General features: G+C 38.2%; 1 protein-coding gene across 5 annotated transcripts in view; it reads left to right on the top strand.

Annotated features, from left to right (window-relative positions):
* RAPGEF1 (Rap guanine nucleotide exchange factor 1) overlaps positions 1–20,260 on the top strand; it is a 183,053-nt gene that overhangs the window by 87,706 nt on the left and 75,087 nt on the right. For all 5 annotated transcript variants that reach the window (XM_031954875.1, XM_031954876.1, XM_031954874.1 and 2 more), the window contains 2 exons: positions 5,728–5,906; positions 11,212–11,368. In XM_031954875.1, coding sequence (XP_031810735.1) covers positions 5,728–5,906; positions 11,212–11,368 — 336 coding nt within the window. The remainder of the gene's footprint in view (positions 1–5,727; positions 5,907–11,211; positions 11,369–20,260) is intronic.

The raw sequence follows: 20,260 nt of genomic DNA, 5'->3' as shown, positions 1-20,260 counted from the left end.
CTGTTTCCAATTCTTTATTGTTGCTTCCCCACTCTCACCCACCCATCCCCACTCTTGTATATAGCCTAGAAAAGAAAAAAGGGAAGATAGATGTTAAAGTGAAAGTGTCATTTACTTGGTGGGGGATCCTAAAAAAAAAGCCTGGCAGATGGCCTGAGCTTGGAAGAAGGCAGAAAGAAAAAGACAGAGACTCCTCAAGGTGCAGAATGACTCATGAAAGTGGGAATACAGAAAGATAGCCTGAAGTTTCAAGGAATGTTCTTTGGCCCAGTTTAATTCCTTCTTTGTGAATATTCTTCTTTAAGGGGTAAGTAGCTATAATCAGATGATAAGGCTCTTGAGCAATTATGCTGGACAGAGTAAATAAAATATAACAGGGCATTTTTCTAAGTCCACACAAATACAATGGGAACATAAGGACATTCCTGGAAAGGTAGGTATAGGAACCTAGACCAAGCCAAAAAGATGTTTAACATTTCTTTGTTATTCTGAGATTTTAATATTCATTCGTGTACTTTGATATTTACCTATGGGGTTTCCATAACTTTTCCAATGGAAAATATTAAGTATTCCATAAAAAATTTATAAGCTTTAAAACATTTAAAAGTATGAAATAAGAGGGGGAAAATGAAATAAAATAAACAGAGCTCCAAAGATGAGGAGGTTAAGTCTTCCAGTACAGTCCAGGCATGTTCTAGGCTCTGTTAGGCACTGGGAATAGGAAGACAAAAAAGGGAAAACAGGCCGTGTCCTCAAGGAACTTACATTCTACTGAAAATGAACAGGAGTAGGACTGAGGGTTCTGTGTCCTGGCACTGAGCAGTAATGGGACATGCCAGCTAGCTCCATTTGGAGAGATAAATATTGATGGCCTGAGCTAATCACAGACATAATGGAAAGAGCACAAATTGGGAATTTGATGTGTGACCTTGGCCTAGTCAGCCCTCACCCACTGGCCTCTGGGCCGTCAGTAAGTATTTATAAGTACCTTTTACACGTCAAGTACTGTACTAAGATACAAAGAAAGCACCCCTCCCCACCCCTTAAAACACAGTCCCTTCTCACCAGGAGTTCACAGTCTAATGGAGTATACAAACAGATAGTGAAGAGTAAATTTTCCCAGAGAGAAAGCACTAAGGTGAAGGACTGGAAAAGTCTTCTTGAATTAGGTAAAAATTTAGCTATAACTTGAAGAAAGCCAGAAGAGAAGAGATAAGGAGACAGGCTGTTCTGTCCATCATGGGCAGTCAATGGAAATGTTTGTTGTTGAGAAATCTCATTCAAGGAAGAGCTAAGAAGCTGGTGCCCCTGAATTGTAGAATATGGGGAAGACTGGAAAGATAGAAGAGGCCAGGTTATAAAGGGCTTTAAAAGCCAAACAGAGGATTTATGTTTGATCCCAGAGGTAATAGGGAGCCACAGGAATTTATATTTTCTTATCTGCCAGATTAAGCATTTGGATCATTTATCTAATATCCTTATTCCTCCAATATTTTGGTGATTTTTCTCTTTTATAGGGTACCCTCTAGTTCCAACAAAGTCTGATTCTGATTCTAGAATTTATAACATTTAGATGGGTGAAGTTCACCTTTGCATTATTATCTATTAAAGGGGTAAAAAATACTAAGAAAATAAAATCTTAAATGATTTCAAAGTATCAGAAATGGAGTCTATTTTCATAAATTTAGTTTTGGCCTTTTTACAGTACATATTTTTAAAATTGCATCTCATTGCTCAGCACAGGTTTTTATATTTTCTTGATAATAATAAAACTAAACTTTTTTAGAATTATCCTAATAATAACTCTAACTTTTTACAGATTGGCCTTCCCCCATAGAAAATGGAGACCAAAAATACTATAAGTACTCTGAACGTTTGTAATTGACACAATTATTGGGAATACTAATGGTACCCAATTAGGAAAATGGCAGCAAAAATACAGATGATTAATAAAATACAGATGTGAGTGGTTATCTAGTTTGTAAAAAGAAGCCCTGCAGGATTTCAAAAAATATTTGCTGACTGATTATAGCATTGATCTATCTAAGGACCTCAGTGAGACTGCTTCTGTCATCAGCTGCTCATCTAAACCTGTCTTGGACAAAATATGATAAAATAACTGAGCAGTAGTTGTGTAATCATGTCGAAAGAGCACTGAAGTGAGAGTCAGGAGACCTGGGGTCAATCCCAATACTAATTCAGTGTGACTGTAGGTAGATCTCACTTTTCTTAGTCCCATTTGTCAGATTACTAGGTTTTCCCTGAGGTTTTTTCTAGGCCTAAGGTTATAGTCCTAAAAGCATAGTTTTAAATAATTGAATCTTTTGTCTTTTTTCATCTCCTTTTCACTTTTCATACTTTTTCCTATCTTTCCTTCTGCCTAATTGTGCTTTAGTTCTGCCTTCCATCCCTATGGACATTTCTTAGAGGGGTGATTTTGGGGAGAGGAGAGCTAACTCCTGACTCAGACCTTATTCACATTTGTAGAAATCACTAGCATTGCATGGTAATTTGAGTCAGTGACAGTACCTTGAGCCTGGTGCTATAAGCCCCATGTGTCAGTGAGAAAGTTGGACTGGCTTGCTTTGGGTTCTGAGCATATATCTTTAAGTGAAGTGAATTCCTATTTCTTGCTTAGGCTTCTTGTAAATAATTATCTCAGCCTAAGATTACTGACTGAATTTTCCAAGAATGCTGTTAATTTTGGAAGAATTTGTAGGAGATTTACTATATGAAACCTGAATCTGTCAACTCCTTTTTTAGGAAATTCAGGCTGCCTCCCTAAACAGACAGATTCAACAGAGAATCTTAGAACAACAGAGTTTCAGGTCCCCAACACCGACATGCCATGAAATCTTCCCCTGAATTCTGAATCACCTATTGCCTTTGGAAGGGTTTCCATGCCTATAGCAAAACTGCTTACAAAGATTTCTCCAGGACATCCTTTTTTCTTTCTTTCAGCTGTCACCATTGATCCCACCTTGTACAGATATTCCAAGAGCTCTAGGAATTTTGTAGGTCCATAGAAATGAGAACTGCAAGGGGAGTGTAGAGATTGGTTATTATATTCCAACTATCTCACTTTACAGTCTTTGAAAATTGTCTTTTTTTAAATTTTTGCACAAATGAAAACACATTCTCTTTTTTATGTGCACAGACAAAATGAAGGCTCCTCTTCTCTTTTCCTTCTGTGCTGTTTTGCTTGATAATCTCATTAGCTCTCATGGATTGAATTATTTCTATGCAAATGATCTCATGGACTGTTTATCAATCCTCTTCTGTTGTCTGGTCTCAAATCTCCAATGTCTTTTGGAATCTTGAACTGGATGTTTCATAGACATTTTAAACTCAATATGTCTAAAATTAGCTCTACATCCCCTCCAAACTTCTCTTCTCTTTTAATTTCCTTATCATTATTGAGGATACCACTATAATCCTGTTCACCCAAGTTTACGACCTGGGTGCCATCCTCAGCCCTTCACTCTCCCAATCCCCATTTAAAAATCTGTGGCCAAACCCTGTTAGTTATACCTTCCTAACAACTCTTGCCTATGTCCTTTTCCCCTCCTTGAAGTCTATCCTTCACTGGGCTATCAAAGGGATCTTCTTAAAGTGCAGACCTGAGCTGACTGCAGTAATTAACCCTAGAGGCTTCCAGTGGCCTCTAAGATCAAATAGGCAGTCCTTTGCTTAGCTTTTAGTCTTTCACCCTGTTCCTTTCCTACCCTTCCAGCCTTCTCAGACTTTACTCCTTTCCAAGTACTCTGTGTTCTCCTCAATCTCCTCAAACAAAACTCTGTGTCTCCTGACAATGGGCATTTTCCTTGGCTGTCTACTATATCTGAACATCTCTTTCTCCTCATCTCCCCTCCTGGTTTCCCTGACTTTTTTCGGATCTCACCTCAAAGAAGTCTTTCCCAGTCATGCTGGATACTATTGCCCTCCCTATGAGATTACTTCCAACTTATCCTTTATATGTCACTTGTCATTTCCATGTTGTCTCTCCCATTAGACTGAGAACTATTTCCTTGGAGATTAAGACTATTTTTTGCCTGTCTTTGTACCCCTAGTTCTTAATACGTTGCCTGGTCCATAGTAAGTGCTTAATAAAAATGCTTTGGATTTAAGATTTATTCTTCCTCTAACCTTCCTTGTCTCTTCCCTTTTGGGAACAAGAAGCTAGTTTTCAGATTCACAAAAGTAGTATGCACAGACTTTTCATTGCTTTCCTTTTAATTATTTAAAGAAGCTACATCTGGAATGGTTAATAAGTTTTGATTGGCAGAGATGTGGGTTTATAATCCAGTGTTGCTTTTTGTGTTTGGGTGTCCTGTCTTTTGAGCAGTCTCACTGGTTGAATCTACATAATGAAGTCCCCCAAAGGAGGGACCCAGTCCCATGAAAGACACAGGATATCATTTCCTTCACATTTCCTTGTTTAAATTTTAATTGTAATCTCTGTTATTTGGATAGGTTATCCATTTTGTGAATGTTTATCATCTACCATTCCCTTTTCACTACCCTCCATCTCAATCACAGACTATTAAGAGGGGATAGATCGGAAACAGCATGATATAGTAGAAAATTTTTTGGATTTGGAGACAGAGGGACCCAGGTTCAAATCCTGGCTTTGCTACTTGTTATCCTCAGTATTTAAGCAGTAAAATTAAAAAGTTGGTCTAGATGACCTTCCTATGTCCTTTCTGCTCTAGATCTAGAATCAAATGATCCAGATTGGGAGGGAGAATGGAGATGAGTATAAAAAAACTGGCTACTAAGGGTCTGCATTTCTCTGCCTGACTACATGTGACTTATTGAATCCCAAAGAGAAAATGGCTTGGAGCTACTTGGTGCCCTGTGTTAATGTGGATAATCAAAAATGGATTCTTTTCTTCTCCCTGATGTAAGAGGGCTTTTACTGGGAGCCAAGGAAACCTGGATCCTGACAGCCACTGTTTCGGCTTCTCCTGAATGAATAATTCTTGTCATCTTCTCACCCAGAGAACACTCAACTCTTGGTGGTTCCCAAGTCCTTTAGGATTAATGTGTTTTTAAGATGACATGTATCCAAGCCTTTTGGAAGTAGTTTTGTATCCAGTGGAAAGTTATGATAAAGTATTTTGTTTTTAATCTTCCTAAACTTAGATAGGTCCACCAATCTTTGAGAACCCTAGAAGGAATATTCCTTATGTAATCTGTAGCCTATCTATATGTGCCTCATGGGGCCCTCCTGTTGGTTTTCTAAATTTCTTATGGCCATTAGCAAATTAGTTGTCACAATCCCCTTGATTAGTGGTGCTCTCTGTATGGGGTTAATGGGGAATCTAAGAAGGAGGCAGTGAGTGACTTTTCAAGGCTACAAGCTAATAAGTGTTTGAGAAGCCAGGAAGGGAATTCAGGAAGAAATATATAAATATTCTATGTCCAGGCACCCTCTGGCTCCCTGGAGGAAGACAGATGTGTGTGTGTGTGTGTGTGTGTGTGTGTGTGTGTGTGTGTGTGACAAAGAGACAGAGAGACCCATGTATGTGTATTATGTATGTATATGTATGTATACATGCAGTCATACACACACCTATATCTCCACTACCCATACATGGATAGGATTTTCTGTGGCTGAGAGCTTTTCCTTTTTCCATCAGCCTCAGACTAACTTCAGTGAAACACAAACAGCTCCCTTTAATCTCTCTCTTTTCCCCCCTCCTCATCCTCAACTCACTGTTTCAGAATCTCAGCTGGCTGGAAGAGAAAGAAAAAGAGGTGGTCAGTGCCTTGCGCTACTTTAAGACCATTGTGGACAAAATGGCAATTGACAAGAAGGTACTGGAAATGCTTCCAGGTTCGGCCAGCAAGGTCCTGGAGGCCATCCTGCCCCTAGTGCAGACAGACCCTCGCATTCAGCAGAGGTGAGTTGCTTTGGGGTTTTGCAGAAAGTCCAAACTGGATAAGAACAGTTACAGAGAATTCAAAATGTCATTAATCAGGTGCTACTGTGGTATGGATCTGACTGGTGTTTTCATTTTTTGTAGCTTCCGGCTCCCCTGCACCTATTCTCTGATTTACTCAGATGATTAATTGCCTAAGATCATTGAACTTAGAATAACTGAGAGATCTCCCCTCATCTCACCCAAGGGTTCTTAACTGTGTTCGTACCATTGACCTCCTTCTTAAGAATCATGTTTTTAAATGTGTAATAGAATTAAAATGGAAACCAGTTATGTTGAAATAAAGTTACATATACATGTATAGGTGTAGGTGTAGGTATACACACACACACATACATACACATATATCTTATATCAGTTTCATGGATCTGGATTAAACACTTCTGATTTAGTCCAGCCCTTTCATTATACAGTAAAACTAAGATCCGGGGTGGGGGTAGGGGATGGTAGTGTCTGGTATAAGTACACACAAGTGCTAAAGAGTTTGATTAGAACTTGGGTCCTTTTAGCTCTAATTCAGTGTTTTTCACCCTATAATGCTTCCTTCTCACCATATTCATTATGCCATTATCTCTTGCTTCTGGGTTCTACATGAAATGTACTCCCAGCCCTTTTCCCCTTTCTCTGTTAAAATTTGACCCTGATTAGATGCCACATCCTAGAATCACAAACTTCCAAAAAAGAAAGGGGTCTGGCCAAGCATCTAACCCAACTCTTGCCTGAAGACTTACTTCTTCTTTTCCTCCCCAAAAAGTGACTGGTCAGCCTTGGCTTGAAGATCTTCTATAATGGAAGACTTAACTTACCTTTTGAGATAACTTGTTCTGTTTTTGAATAGCTCCAATTATTAGAACAATTTCTCTGAGCCAAAGTTTGCCTCTTTTATAACTTCTCTCCAATGGTTCTTGTTCTTCTGTGTTCTGGGGCCAAGGTGAACAAGGCTAATCCCTCATCCACAGCATGGTCTTTCAGATATTTAAAGATAATTATCATAATCCCTCCCCCCAAAAAAAAACCCTAAAACATATCTTGAATCAAATCATTATCAGTTTTCAGGTTTCTTTTTCCATGAAGCTTCCCCACTTTTCTCCCTGTCAATTATGACCAGTGTCCTCCTCATGTTCTGACATCACATGGCACATACTCACTCTGCTGTTGTCTTCTGTTTCTGGGCTCTACCTGCAGTGCACTCCCTACCACATGGCACTTTCTTTGTCCCTCTCACAGCAAGCATCTAGTCAAAATCCCGTCTCATGTTCCCCTCACCTCACACATAATAGACACTTACTCAATATCTGTGGAATTGAATTGTTAAACTGTCCACGGTAACTGAACTGATCTGGACACATCTAGATTTTCAGCTGTATTTAAGAAGATAATAAGATAGTGGTTCACATAAGATACATAAAGCAGGAGAGTCCTTAACCCTCTCTTCTACTCTGTTAACCTTTCCAAAGACTCTAGGTTATTGCAAATTTGAGTTTCCATCTGCTATGTGTGCAAATCTGGAAGCCTAAGAGAGGCAAACTGGTCTTTCCTACTGCATCTGCTTTGTCAGGAGTTTATGTATATTGTGGCCCTCTAATCTAACAACTCCCTTCGTTCCATAATCACCTATTGTATGTAAACTATTATTCTAGGTTCTGGGAGTTATGGGCTATTTGAATAATTGATGGTCCATACCCTCATAAAGCTTACCAAAAGACAGTTCACTGCATCCCACTTTTCACTCTCTGAGTCTGTTTTCTTCTATGTAGAATGTTGTTAGCATCAGTAACACCAGCTTCACAAGGTTATCGTAAGAAGCTTTATAAATTTCAAAGTATTTCTTAAATTTAAGTTACTGATTTTTGAAACACAAATACAGTTAACTATAGTATATAATAGTTCATTTTAAAAATGGAAGCAAGGTGCTAAATGAGGCTTAAGGAAGGAAATAGTTATTAATTAGGGGATCAGAAACGATTTCCTAGAAGAAATAGCATTTGAAATAGGGCTTAAAGAATGGATGAGAATTCAACAAAGAAAAGAAGGGGAGGACATTTCAGGGATAGGAAACAACTTGAACAAAGGGCCAGAAGCATCAAAATACCGTTTTTGTTTTGGGACTGGGTCCAGTTTGACTGGTATAAAGGATACGTAGAAGCAAATGATACAGGTTGAGGCTGGAGAGAGAAGCTGGTAATCAGATCAGGAAGATCTTTGAATGCCTACAGAAGGGTTCGAACTCAATTCAGTAGTCAGTAAAAATCTTGGAGGTGAGGGGTAGCTAGCATCAACAAATAGATGGTTTAGAAATACTATTTTGGGCCTGATGTGAAGGGTGAATTAGAAAAGGAATGCTTACGAAATTATAGTTGGTTTTGTTGCTGCCAGAGTGCATGTCTCTCTTAAGGAATAAAGTGATAGATTTGTCCAGGACAAAACCAATTCTTGTTCAATTATACATGAAAAGTTTTTTGTTGTTGTTGTTTTATTTTTTAACAAAATCCTCAATGAAAGCAAACCAGGATGAGATAGGTCTTGAGCAACTGTCAGATTCCCTGCTGGTTTCCTGTTTTCCTGCTATATTACCTGTTGAGGATAAACGCGTCCTCATTTTGATTCCTTGAGATGGCTTTGTACTTGTATAAGCCTCCTGAGACTGAAGGTTTTATGAGCTGCTTTCCGAAGCTGACAGTGAGGGGAATATTTTCTTTCTTCAGAGAAAGAAAAAGCAGAAGAGTATCTTAGCATTTCCCAAGGAGCCATCTGCCCCCTAGGCTTCCTTCATAGGATTTCAGTTAGTTGGCCCATTTACACATTGAACTGGCCCATATTGACTAAAAGCTCGTTGGAATTAATCTTAGAAGAGACAGTTGGGATTTTTATGTAGCAGAAAATCAGTGCTTATCTTGGAGCCTTGTTCAACCCTTGTCCTCAAGTTAAATTTGGCAGGTAGTCATCACATGTGCTGTTTTGTTCTTTATTTAAGAAGCAGCATGGTGTCATGGAAAGATCACTGGGTTAGGGGACTTGGAATCAAAACCTGGCTGTGCTGCTCTCTAGCCAGGTGACCCTGGACCAGATTTCTCATCTGTGAAATGAAATGGGTCTCTGAGGCCCCTAGAGATTTGGCCTCTACGAAGTGCCCGCTTATGCCAAGCACTGTACTAGGCCCTGGGAGAGATCCAAAGATAATTACATTTGTGTACTGGAGGCTCTGTGAATGATGACAGATGATTCTCCTTCACTGAGTTATCAGCAGATGTCTTAGAAGACATGTTTGAACAGCATCGCTGCAGGCATGTACAAGACTGCTTGCCTCCATCTCAGAAACTGGGAGTTGACTGACCCACCAGGCAGCATTTTCATACTACCTGCCCCTCTCCTTCCTTTTCTGACAGCAAACCTAAGAGGAATATTATTGTACTTACGAGCTAGTGCATAAAAGATGAGGGGAGGGAGTGCTTTGTGCTAGAAAGCAGTATAATTATGGAATTCCTTTTGTGCTTCTAGGTAAACATTACCACCATGAGGAGATAGAAATAAGTTGTATAAAGTGGGCTTTTTGATTTTTACTTCCATGGAAGACTAACCAGCCTACCAGAGTTACTTTGGGGGAATTCCTTTTTAAGCAATATCTCCTCATTATGGGAACACTCTTGAGAACCTAATGAAGTTTTCAAAGAAGGATTGTAGGTTCTAGACCTGTAAAGGACCTTAGAGATCCCGTCACTTATACCTTTCATTTTACAGATGGGAAAACTGACATCCAGGGAGGGGAAATGACTTCTACAAAGTCCCACAGATTTTAAATGGCAGATCCAAGATTTGACCCCAAATTTACTGCCTCTGACTCTCAAATTCTTTCTGCTTAGGATACTGTGAACATTAATATGCCCTTATTTCATTCCATTCTCCAAAGTTACCAGTCCTGGACTCACAGCTGGTCCTTTGTACCATGGTTTCTTGAAGCTAATCAGTGAGGAGTTTGTCTTGTTCTGTAGACATTTTTCTGTTTCTAATGGAACTTGAAAGGAGCTTGCATTTTAGTCTTACTCATCTCTTGTTTGAACATGCACGGACAGAACTGGATGATGGGTTAAGGGGAAAAAATGTAATTTTCCTTTGAGACTTGCACTTGAACGATTTTTTTTCCTTATCTGATTTCCAAGGCCTTGTCATAGGAGTGTTTTTGCTAAGCACTTCCATTTTCATTCTGCTTTGAAACAATGAATTTTCTTCCCCCAAATAGGGTATTTTATTCTTACATGATTATCTCATTCTCTCCCCTATTCTCTCCCCTACCTCCCCAACCTGCCCCCACAAAGGAAGAAAAGTATATTCATTAAACAACATACCCCCTCTTCCACTCCCCAGTGTTCATTGGTAATGCTTAATGCACTGAATGAAGAAAAAATTGGTCTTGGCCTTCCAAGGAAGCATAAATGAAAGTTAACTGAAAAGTGATTCTAAAGTACATGGCAACATTATGAAAATATCTTTTTCTTGGCTACTGCTGCATAGCCATTAAGGCAACCTCAGAATAACCAAAGCTTCTGTTTTCTTAAACTTGTGCTAGAGCAAATGACCTCACGGCTTTGGACTTTGATCCACTCCTCATGACCCCTCCCCCAGCAAAAATCATAGATCTGTAAATTTATTATTTTTGGGATGATTTGATTAAGGTTTGGCCTGTGAGAGAGAAATCACAATGGAATAAAAGAACTAAGAATATGAACATTTTACTCACACCTTACTATGGAAGAAATTCTAATAAATTACAAATGTACTAAGAGTTCATGAGTGCTCTTTCCAAAGAACCTGTTATGAAAATGTCATGAGCCTCATGACTTGAGGTCACAATTCACAAAGGTGGTATGGTAGTATAAACTAGGGCTTTTTAAAACTTTTTCCACTGCCAACCCTTTTTCACTCAAGAAATTTTTACACAAAACCAGGTATATGGGTATTTAAAATAAGTGTACAAATCAAGCATTTGCTAATAATAAATCATAATTTACTTGACCCCATATGGGGTTACAACCCACAGTTTAAGAAGTTTTGGTATAGAATATGACTGATTAAGTAAATAATACTTTTTGTGGAAGAAGATTAAGAGAGACACTTTGCAAATATTGACCATTGATGCAACAGGGAAAATCCAACACTGTTGGAATTATATTCTATTTTTCAACAGCTCATTTGATGGTAGGATTTCTTAAAGCATCAGATCATGTTCTCGCTTACTTTATCAATCCTGGATTCATTCTCTCTCCTCCAGCTCAGCCATCTCCTCTTGCTACAGCCGGGTGTATCAGAGTCTAGCCAATCTCATTCGTTGGTCAGATCAAGTGATGCTGGAAGGTGTGAACTCGGAAGATAAAGAGATGGTGACAACTGTGAAAGAAGTCATCAAAGCTGTTTTGGATGGAGTGAAGGTACTGTGCTCCAGATGTCATGCTAACATTCGGTGATGGGACATGGGACAAAAGGAAATTGCCATGTTTGTGCATACTCTATGAACTAACAGAAGGCTTAGGGGCACCTAAAGCATAAAGGACTTATTTGTGACATTAATACATTTTAATCTCTTACATCAGCTCAGGGCTGAATGAGCTGTCCTGGCTGGTTATTTACTTAATTCTCTTAGGAAAAGGATATCTGGTAACTTTAACAATGAATACTCCTTCATCCTGGCAGTTTAGGAACTTGCCAGAAGCAACCCACCTTAATTGAGCATTGTATTAAATTTATAGCTAACTTTCACGCTGCATGTCTGACTGGGCTTGTTTTATTTCCTGAACAAAATCTGATGAGAGGTGTTCTGAGAAACAATATGTCACCCGTCACCTCTTCATTTTCTGGAAAGGGCTTTTTGTCAATTTTTGGTAGGAAAAACTAAATTCGTTCCCCTGCAGGGACATTGCCTTAAGTCTTCTACTTGGGAACAGGACAAAGTCTGGAGGCTTAATCTTTCTTTTGAGCATTTGACTAGTCTGGAAACCAACTTCAGTCTTGCATTCTTTTTAAATGGTTAGCCCTGTTGACAGATTTCCTGAAAGATGCATCAACATGACTCCCTTCCCAGTAGCTCCAAAGGAAAAACTAGAACTCAGCCCTACAGATTTTGAGAGGCAGTTTCTCCCTCAATAAAAGGAAGATTTTTCTAACAATTAGAGCTATCCAATGTGATGTATTATGAGCTCCTCATAATAGGAAATATTCAAACAGAGACTGTGACAGTTTATCAGGAACTCTATAGAAAAAAAGGCTTGCATTTGGGAGAAGGATTGAGATTAGACCCCATGTCCTGTAAGGTATATTCCAGCTTTTAACACTATATTCTAAGGTCTCTTCCAGCTGTAAAATTCTGTATTCTAAGGTCCCTTCCAGCTGTAACATTCTATGTTCTAAGGTCCCTTCCAGCTCTAATATTTTATTTTCTAAAGTCCCTTCCAGCTGTAACATATGTTCTAAAGTCCCTTCCAGCTCTAATATTCTATATTCTAAGATCCCTTCCAGCTGTAACATTCTATATTCTAAGGTCCCTTCCAGCTGTAACATTCTATGTTCTAAGGTCTCTTCTAGTTGTAACATTCTATGTTCTAAGGTCCCTTCTAGTTCTGACATTCTGTGTTCCAAGGCACCTTTCAATTCTGACATTGCAGATTTTCAGATCTCTTTCAGTTCTGACATTCTCTGTTCTAATACCTCTTCCAGCCCTAATAGAGGTTGTTTTGAAGTCTATTCCAATTCTAACATTCTAGGCCATAAAATTCTTTGCTTTAACAGCTCCCAAGTAGCTTTCTTTCTAATGAGACCCTATTGAGTTGTCATGTTTGAGGGATACACAGCTAATTGAACTCACCTTTGGAGCAATGTATTCTTCTCATTCTCATCCCAAAGGATGGTTTAAAATAGGCATTAGTCACTAGCCCTTCTAAGCATTTAGAAATGCTCTTAATTAGAAGTATTTTTTTAGGCCAGATTTTCAGTGCTTTTGATCAAAGACTATTTTAGAAAAAAAAAAAAAGCTACTTGGAAGCTGTTTTAAAAAAAATACAAAGTAATACATTTATAGTTATTTTTGAAATTGATAAAGAAAATAATAAAATAAAAAGTAAGAAGTTACCAAGCTCAGGAGTTAGACTGAGTTTCTGAACATGAAAATTTATATTTTTACCAACCTGATTTTCCACAGAGTTATGAACACTTAAACATATTATTTCTCTGCTCTACCTAACATAGTCTTAGGTATGACTTATGAAGTAGTTGATACAAAAAGAAACATGTTTTTGTCAAAATTGTCCTCAGTTGACAGGCATTTAAGTGCCCCCAATTTAGCAGGCATGGTGTGAAGTGTTGGGGATGTAAAGATAAGGGAAAATGATCCCTTCTTCAAGGATCTTATATTCTGATGAAGACTATACCATGTGTGTATGTGTGTACATATATACATGCATACATATCACATACAAAGCAAATAGGTAACCTTGGAAGAGGAGGCACCAACAACCAGGAAAGGCTTCAGGCAGAAGATGATACTTAAGCTGAGTCTTAGATGAAACTAGGGATCCCAAGAGGTAGAAGTAAGAACAGAACATTTCTGACATGGGAGACAATGAGTACAAAGCCTGGAGATAGGAGATAGATTGTCCTATGTGAGAAACATCAAGCTACACTCTGGAGTGCATAGAGGGGTGGGCATCATGGATAACAAGCCCTGAGAGAAAATTGTCAAGAGCTTTAAATACCAACTAAAGGATTTCCTATTTAATTCTAGAAGTTCTAGGGAACCGGTGGAGTTGATTGACTCAGTGTTATGATAAGGTTAGACCTGCACTTTAGGAAAATCACTTTAGCAGTTATACAGATCACTGGTGTCAAGTTCAAATAGAAACGGGATCCCTGTGGCTATATATTGACTTAGAAAACCACAAATAAACATTATCTGTGCTTTGTTGTATTTTTATTTATTTTGTTAAAGTTATATTTTAATCTGGTTAATTTTTTTAATCCAGTTATATTTTAATCTGGTTTTGATTGTATTTGGTAGTTTTACAGGATGCCATTGAGTTTGACAACTCTGACATCTCAGAGGATGGACTAAATAAGAGGCTATTGAAATAGTCAGATGTTTAACCTATATTGGATTACTTGCTGTTTAGGGGAGGGGGAAAGAGGGGATGGAGGAACAAAAATTTGAAACTCAAGGTTTTGCTAGGATAAATGTTGAAAACTATCTTTGCATATATTTTGAAAAATTAAAAGCTATTATTTTTTTATTGTCATCTTTATTATATTTGCTCGCCCTATCCAAGAGCATTTAATATTTTTCCAATTGGTTAGATCAGACTTAATTTGTGTTAAAAGTGGTCTGTAATTTTGCCTCATAAAGTTTCTGATTTTCCCTTGGCAGATAGATTCCTAAATATTTTATATTATCAGTAGTTACTTTAAATGGAATTTCTCTTTGTAACTCTGACTGTTGGATTTTGTTAGTGATATATAAGAATGCTGATGACTTATGTGGGTTTATTTTATAACCAGCAACTTTGCTAAAGTTGTGGATTATTTCTAATAACTTTTTAGCAGAATCTCTGGGGTTCTCTAAGTATACCATCATGTCATCGGCAAAGAGTGATAATTTGGCTTCCTCATTGCCTATTCTTATTCCTTTAATCTCTTTCTCAGCTCTTATTACTATAGCTAGTGTTTCTAATACAATATTAAATAGTAACGGTGATAGTGGGCAACCTTGTTTCACTCCAGATCTTATTGGGAATGGTTGCAGTTTGTCTCCATTACATATGATGCTTACTGATGGTTTTAAATAGATGCTGCTGATTATTTTAAGGAAAAGTCCATTTATTCCTATACTCTCAAGTGTTTTTAATAGGAATGGATGTTGGATTTTATCAAATGAAAAGCTATTATTTTTTTAAAAAAAAGAAATAGTCAAGCAAGAAATTATGATGGACTGAGTGCAAATAAGGGAAAGGATAGTGCTGTCAAGAAAGAAACAGGATTTAACAAGTACTTGAATATATAGGGTAAAGAGTCAAGGATGACATCTCAAGGTGATAGTTCTCTTTACGAGAACACTGAAGTTTGAGGTTCAAAAGAGGGATGAGTTGTCAGAGGAAAGGTAATCGAGTTCTTTTACCACCATGTTGAATTTGAGAATCTATGACACATCCAGTTCAAAATATCTAATGGCTAATTTTGATGCACAGTTGGAGCTTGGAAGACAAACTAGGGCTTGAAGTAGAGAAATCTAAGAAACCTGATCTCTGCATCATTTTATACATAAAAAAGGTGTTCTGAGATGTACTTACCCTCACACCCCATCCCACCAGCCCCAAGTCAAGACATCTACAAATAAAAATGGGGGCGGGGCAGTGAGGAAGTATGCAGGATCGGCCTCTAACCTTTACAGTAATTCAGGCTAGAAAATTGTTAAGTTTATAAGTCATGGAGAGATGTCAGGTCCTGTTTCCAGGAGTGCTTGAGTCTGAAGAAAAGCTCTGAAGGGTTGTTTGTTTGCTTTACTTCGGAGACCATCTGGCTTTTAGCCTCCCCTGTTGACCTATTTAGGCCAGGACACCTTATAAGCTAATATCTTGGTACCATAAGGGAGTACAATAGTACTGAATACAGAAATGAAGTACAGTTATGAGGTTGTATTCGTCAACAGTTGGAGGAGAAATGCTGGCACGTTCCTTTGAACTGACTCACCACTTTTGAAGTAACTCATTTAGTTGTTAAATGTAATCTGTTTTTTATAAGGTTATAAAAGCGTGGGGGAATTTTTCTCCCCAAATGAGTAATGTAATTTATCATCACATATTTCCTCTTCCATTCCCCATCAAAAAATCCAAAAAACAAAAAAACTCTACACCTCTAGACAGGTGAATTATTTTCCAAATTAGTACCTTCCTAGAACTTATGACTGTAGCTTTTGTTTGTGTTATCATACCTCATATTCTGATTACTTAGATATATGTAACCATATTCCTGAAAAAGTTGTCTTAAAAATCATTTTTAAAATGCACTAAAAAAGGTTCCTTAAAGGAAATTCCTGGAGGATTTTTTTGTAAAGCAAAATGATCATTTAATTTATCTCGGCTGTAAATTCAGATTTTTCATGCATGAAATGTGGGGCATGCCCATGTTCATTTTTTTAAAGCCTTCATAACATCCTATTTGATGTTTTGAGAATTAAATTTCCCTTTAGTAAACCTGATTTGACTAGAGCATGAGGTAGAATTTTTGTTTTATCAAGAAAAAAAGGATATTTGGGTGTAGAACTACCACATCTGCTCCAACTATTGTAAAGAACAGCAGTTTTCCCTTTTATTTGACCCAAATGTGTTCTTTCTCAGTTCCATCCTATTATTCATAGTTATTAGTTTGCCTGTTCCAGGCCAAGGATTCTTTTTATATTGTCAGGTATTTGTAGATTTTTAAGTTTTCCCAGTAATTCACAACATACCAAATTTCAAAAAGGAAACTACCTCAGAGAGCAATTTAAACTGACTCCTATCTCCAAGGCAAGATTTAATTATAGAGGAGAAACTGAGACAGGATTTCCCCCATTTTACCTTTAATTTTGAGTTGGAATTTTTTGTAACTGGATGTGTTTATTTCTGATATAAGGGTATCCTGCTTTCAAAATAGTATTCCAAATACAATTGCTGATGCTAATTGAGACATTTTCCAGCACTGTTAGCCTTCTTTCCTCATCGTTCTTTGTTCACACTTGATGTTGAAAGACTTTGAGCCTGCCTTTGACTGCCTTGTTTCTAGCCTTTTTAAAGAATGCCAGTTTGTATCTAGAAGTGAAACTCTTAAGAGCTATTCTTGTGATACCATTGAATCACACCAAATACACTTCTCTATTTTGAACGCTTGCTGCTCTGATCCTCTGTGAGAAAGAAGCTTTAGTTCTTGGTTTGTTAGCTTTTTTAGAAACCTTGAGCTGTGGGCAGGATAGAAAAATCCCCTTTTGTTATCATGATAGCATTTGTGTCAAAAAGCCCTGTGAAATTTATTAAACAGCATTGGTTAAGAGAAACATTTCAGTTGTATGTAATTGCTAATCCAACCAGCCCTATATTGCCAGGGATTCACAAAGTTTCCTCAATTAAGATCAAAGCGGTATAAGGAACCACATCTCTCAAGAATTGATTTGTAGATAAAAAGGACCATGGCATGCACTGGTGAAATTGGAACAGTGCTCTGGTGTCATGTCCTAGGAAACCAGATCATCTCCTGTATGACTTAAGCAGGCAGAGAGGAAGGGAAAGAGAGAGGTGGCCTAGACATGGGCAGCTTTCAACAAGGTTTGATTTTCAAGGCAGACCTGTAGGAAATAGGTATGGAAATGGGGCTGCTACTGGGGAGTTGTACGGAGTATGCACTTCTTGGTGAATTGTGCTCCATTGATTCTGCCAGGAAATAACCTGGCTGGAGCACTATCATTAACTGGATATTTATAACACCCTGTCTCCATTCCCTTTTTGTTAGACACCCTTGTCCCCAAGGAGAGAATCATGAAGACATTTACAAAATGATTTAATTTTAACAACTTGAAATCTTCCCATTTCCTTTTTTTTTTTTTTTTTTTTTTTTTTTTTTTTGATAAAATGAACAGTGCGAGAAGGAATGACAGCTCAGAGTTAGTCTAGAAAAAACATTAAATAGACCTTCAAATCTCCTTTTTGACTTTTACACAAAAACTAACATGGTCCAATGGAAAGTGACTCTGGTCTTTAAGTCAGATGTCCTATGCTTGAATTCTGGTTCTGCTTTTAGATTGGTGGAGTCAATGTCCTCATCTGAGGTAAAGTAGACGGGTATTCACAATTCCTCCCTCATGGAGCTATTATTGAGAAAAAGTACTTGTAAATACTTTTAAGAGAAGTGAGCTGTTTATTATAAAACACATGATATGTTTAGGAAAGATAGATTTAAATACTTTAGCATTTTTAAACTTTATTTTTGGTCTGAACCAATACTTTAATTGTACCAGTACAAATGAACGTTTGCTTTACTATTTAAGTGATCTTAATTAAAAGGGTTATCAGGAACAATGATTTTCAAAGTGTGGTGCAAGTGTCACAGCAGATTCAAGCAGATATGAGACTCATCCAGTAGTCTTTGTTAAGCTAGACAGCAGAGAGATTTGTAAAAATATGTGAAACATTGTCATTCTTCTACTCAATATTTTTGTTTTTGAAAATATAGTTATTTTTCATAAAAATACATTATGTTCATGTGGAATAGGTTTTTATTTTAAATTAAGTAATTTTTTTCAAATTTTATCAGTTTTGATTTCAAATATGGTAAATATCAGTAGATATATTCTAGACAGACAAAAGCTCTTTGAAGTCCTCAGTAATTTTTAAGAGTGTAAAGGAATGCTGAGACTAAAAGGTTTGAGAACCACTTATCTGGGACACAGAAAAAGTCCCAAAATCCATTATGTTTCAGAGGCAAGACTTGAACCCAAATCTTCTTTCCTTTGAGATCAGCTCTTCATTCACTTTACAAACATGTCTCCCTGTGTAATCATTAGGAAGAGCATTTTTAAAATATTCACTCTTATTTCAGTAGTAAAGTCAAAGGTATTCAGTTTGCTGCATTGGAACGTTATATATCAGGCAGCTAATATTTGAGGCTAAATTAGCTCAAAGAGGAAAACAAGATGGCACAGAAGTTACAGAGCACACTCTATTTGTCAAGTTGCTAGCAATTTCTCAGAATTGTATTTTTGCTCTGTGCTTAAAATGTCATTCACTTTCTTTTTTTTGCTGTGTGTACAATGTGGTATCATCAGTCATTTGAGCTCTCAAGTGTCTGATCATTCTTCCTATAAAAAAAAGGAAGAAAAAAGGAAGGAAAGAGAGATAAAGGGCAGAAGGAAGGAAGGAAAAGAAAAAGAGAAATAGGATCCATACCTTGTTCTGAAGGAGAAAGCAGCAAAAAAGGAAAGAAAAAATATGAATATAATGTAAGATGAGTCTTTACAGATGAAAAGTGTCTTCACAGACACAGACTATTTAGGACAACATCTGAGCTAAAAAACCTAATCTAAAGAAGGTATCCTTTTTACAGTATCCCTGGCAAGTGGTTAGCTAGTGTTCACCTAAATACCATAGGCAATGAGAAACCAACTGTTAGCTCCCAAGGCAGCGCATCCCAGTTTTGGAGAGTGCTAATTGTGAGGGTGTTTTTGCTTATATATCCGGTGTAGTTCTCTTCCTGTGGTTTCCCAGCCACTGGGACTAATCCCCCTTCCTTACCATATCCCTCCAGACACTTGAAGATGGCAGCCATGCTTCCCTCTTTGGTTAGACTTCCCCAATTCCTCACAGCAGTCTTCTCTTGTGACATGGCACCCAGCGCCCTTCACATTCTGATCACTTTCTCCTGCATGTAGGCCTGGTGACTTGGACTCATTGAAGAAAATGAGGTGTGTTTGCGTAATTTACCTAGTCGGCCCAAAGCCCTCATTTACAGATGAGGAAAAGGGAGGACGGGACACGGTAGGGTGACGTGCCTGAGTCAGGCATTCAGCGTCAACCTGGGAACCCCAGTGTCTCTGCAATCTCAGTGCAGCTGTCTGTGGGTTATCTTTTATGGCACTCTCTTGTTACTCAGAGTGACCAGTAAGAATATGTTCTGGACATGTACCGGACTCCAAACTCTGCAAGTCACGCCAGTTCCATCAGCTTGCTTGGAGGGATGCTAGGAATGTGCGGTCAAGGGGCGCAGCCAACCTGGACATTGCCGAGGCAGCTCCATGAAAATTTAACAAACTCTTCTTGTCCCCACATGTAAAGTAGAAGCTTGAGCAAACAGATGACCTTCAGTCCCATCCCCAAGGCCACTGCCTTCGGGCTGCACTAGCCCTGCAAAGGAACTTATTCTGAAAGACCCTACTTGGCTTTGTTGATGCTTATGCACCCATGGAACAAAAATGACCAGCAGTCACTCCCCAGAGTCAAGCTGATATCCTCTGTCCTGCCTCCCCCCACCCCATTACTGTTGGCTGGAGTCTTGAAAGGCTGTGTCCCGCGTGATCTGGACACAGACCCCACTGGCCACAGTGATTCCTAAGGCATCCTTTCATAGAGCCAAGAAAATAGAGGCAAAAAGGACGTGGTCGGCCCCCTCAGGCATGGAAGTTACTCACAGGGAAATGAGCTCCTGCTTCTTGTTTTAGCAGTGGGGCTGCAGGTATCCCCTTAGAAGTCAGAAGTTCCTAACTCAGGCACATGTTTGGTTCTCCATCCCTCAGATGTTTTTGCCTTTCTCAAGGGAGA

This window comes from Sarcophilus harrisii, chromosome 2 (genome assembly GCF_902635505.1).
Source record: "Sarcophilus harrisii chromosome 2, mSarHar1.11, whole genome shotgun sequence".
Taxonomy (NCBI): Eukaryota; Metazoa; Chordata; class Mammalia; order Dasyuromorphia; family Dasyuridae; genus Sarcophilus; species Sarcophilus harrisii.
The sequence above is the reverse complement of the archived record's forward strand: the minus strand, read 5'-3'. Positions and strand labels throughout refer to the sequence as shown.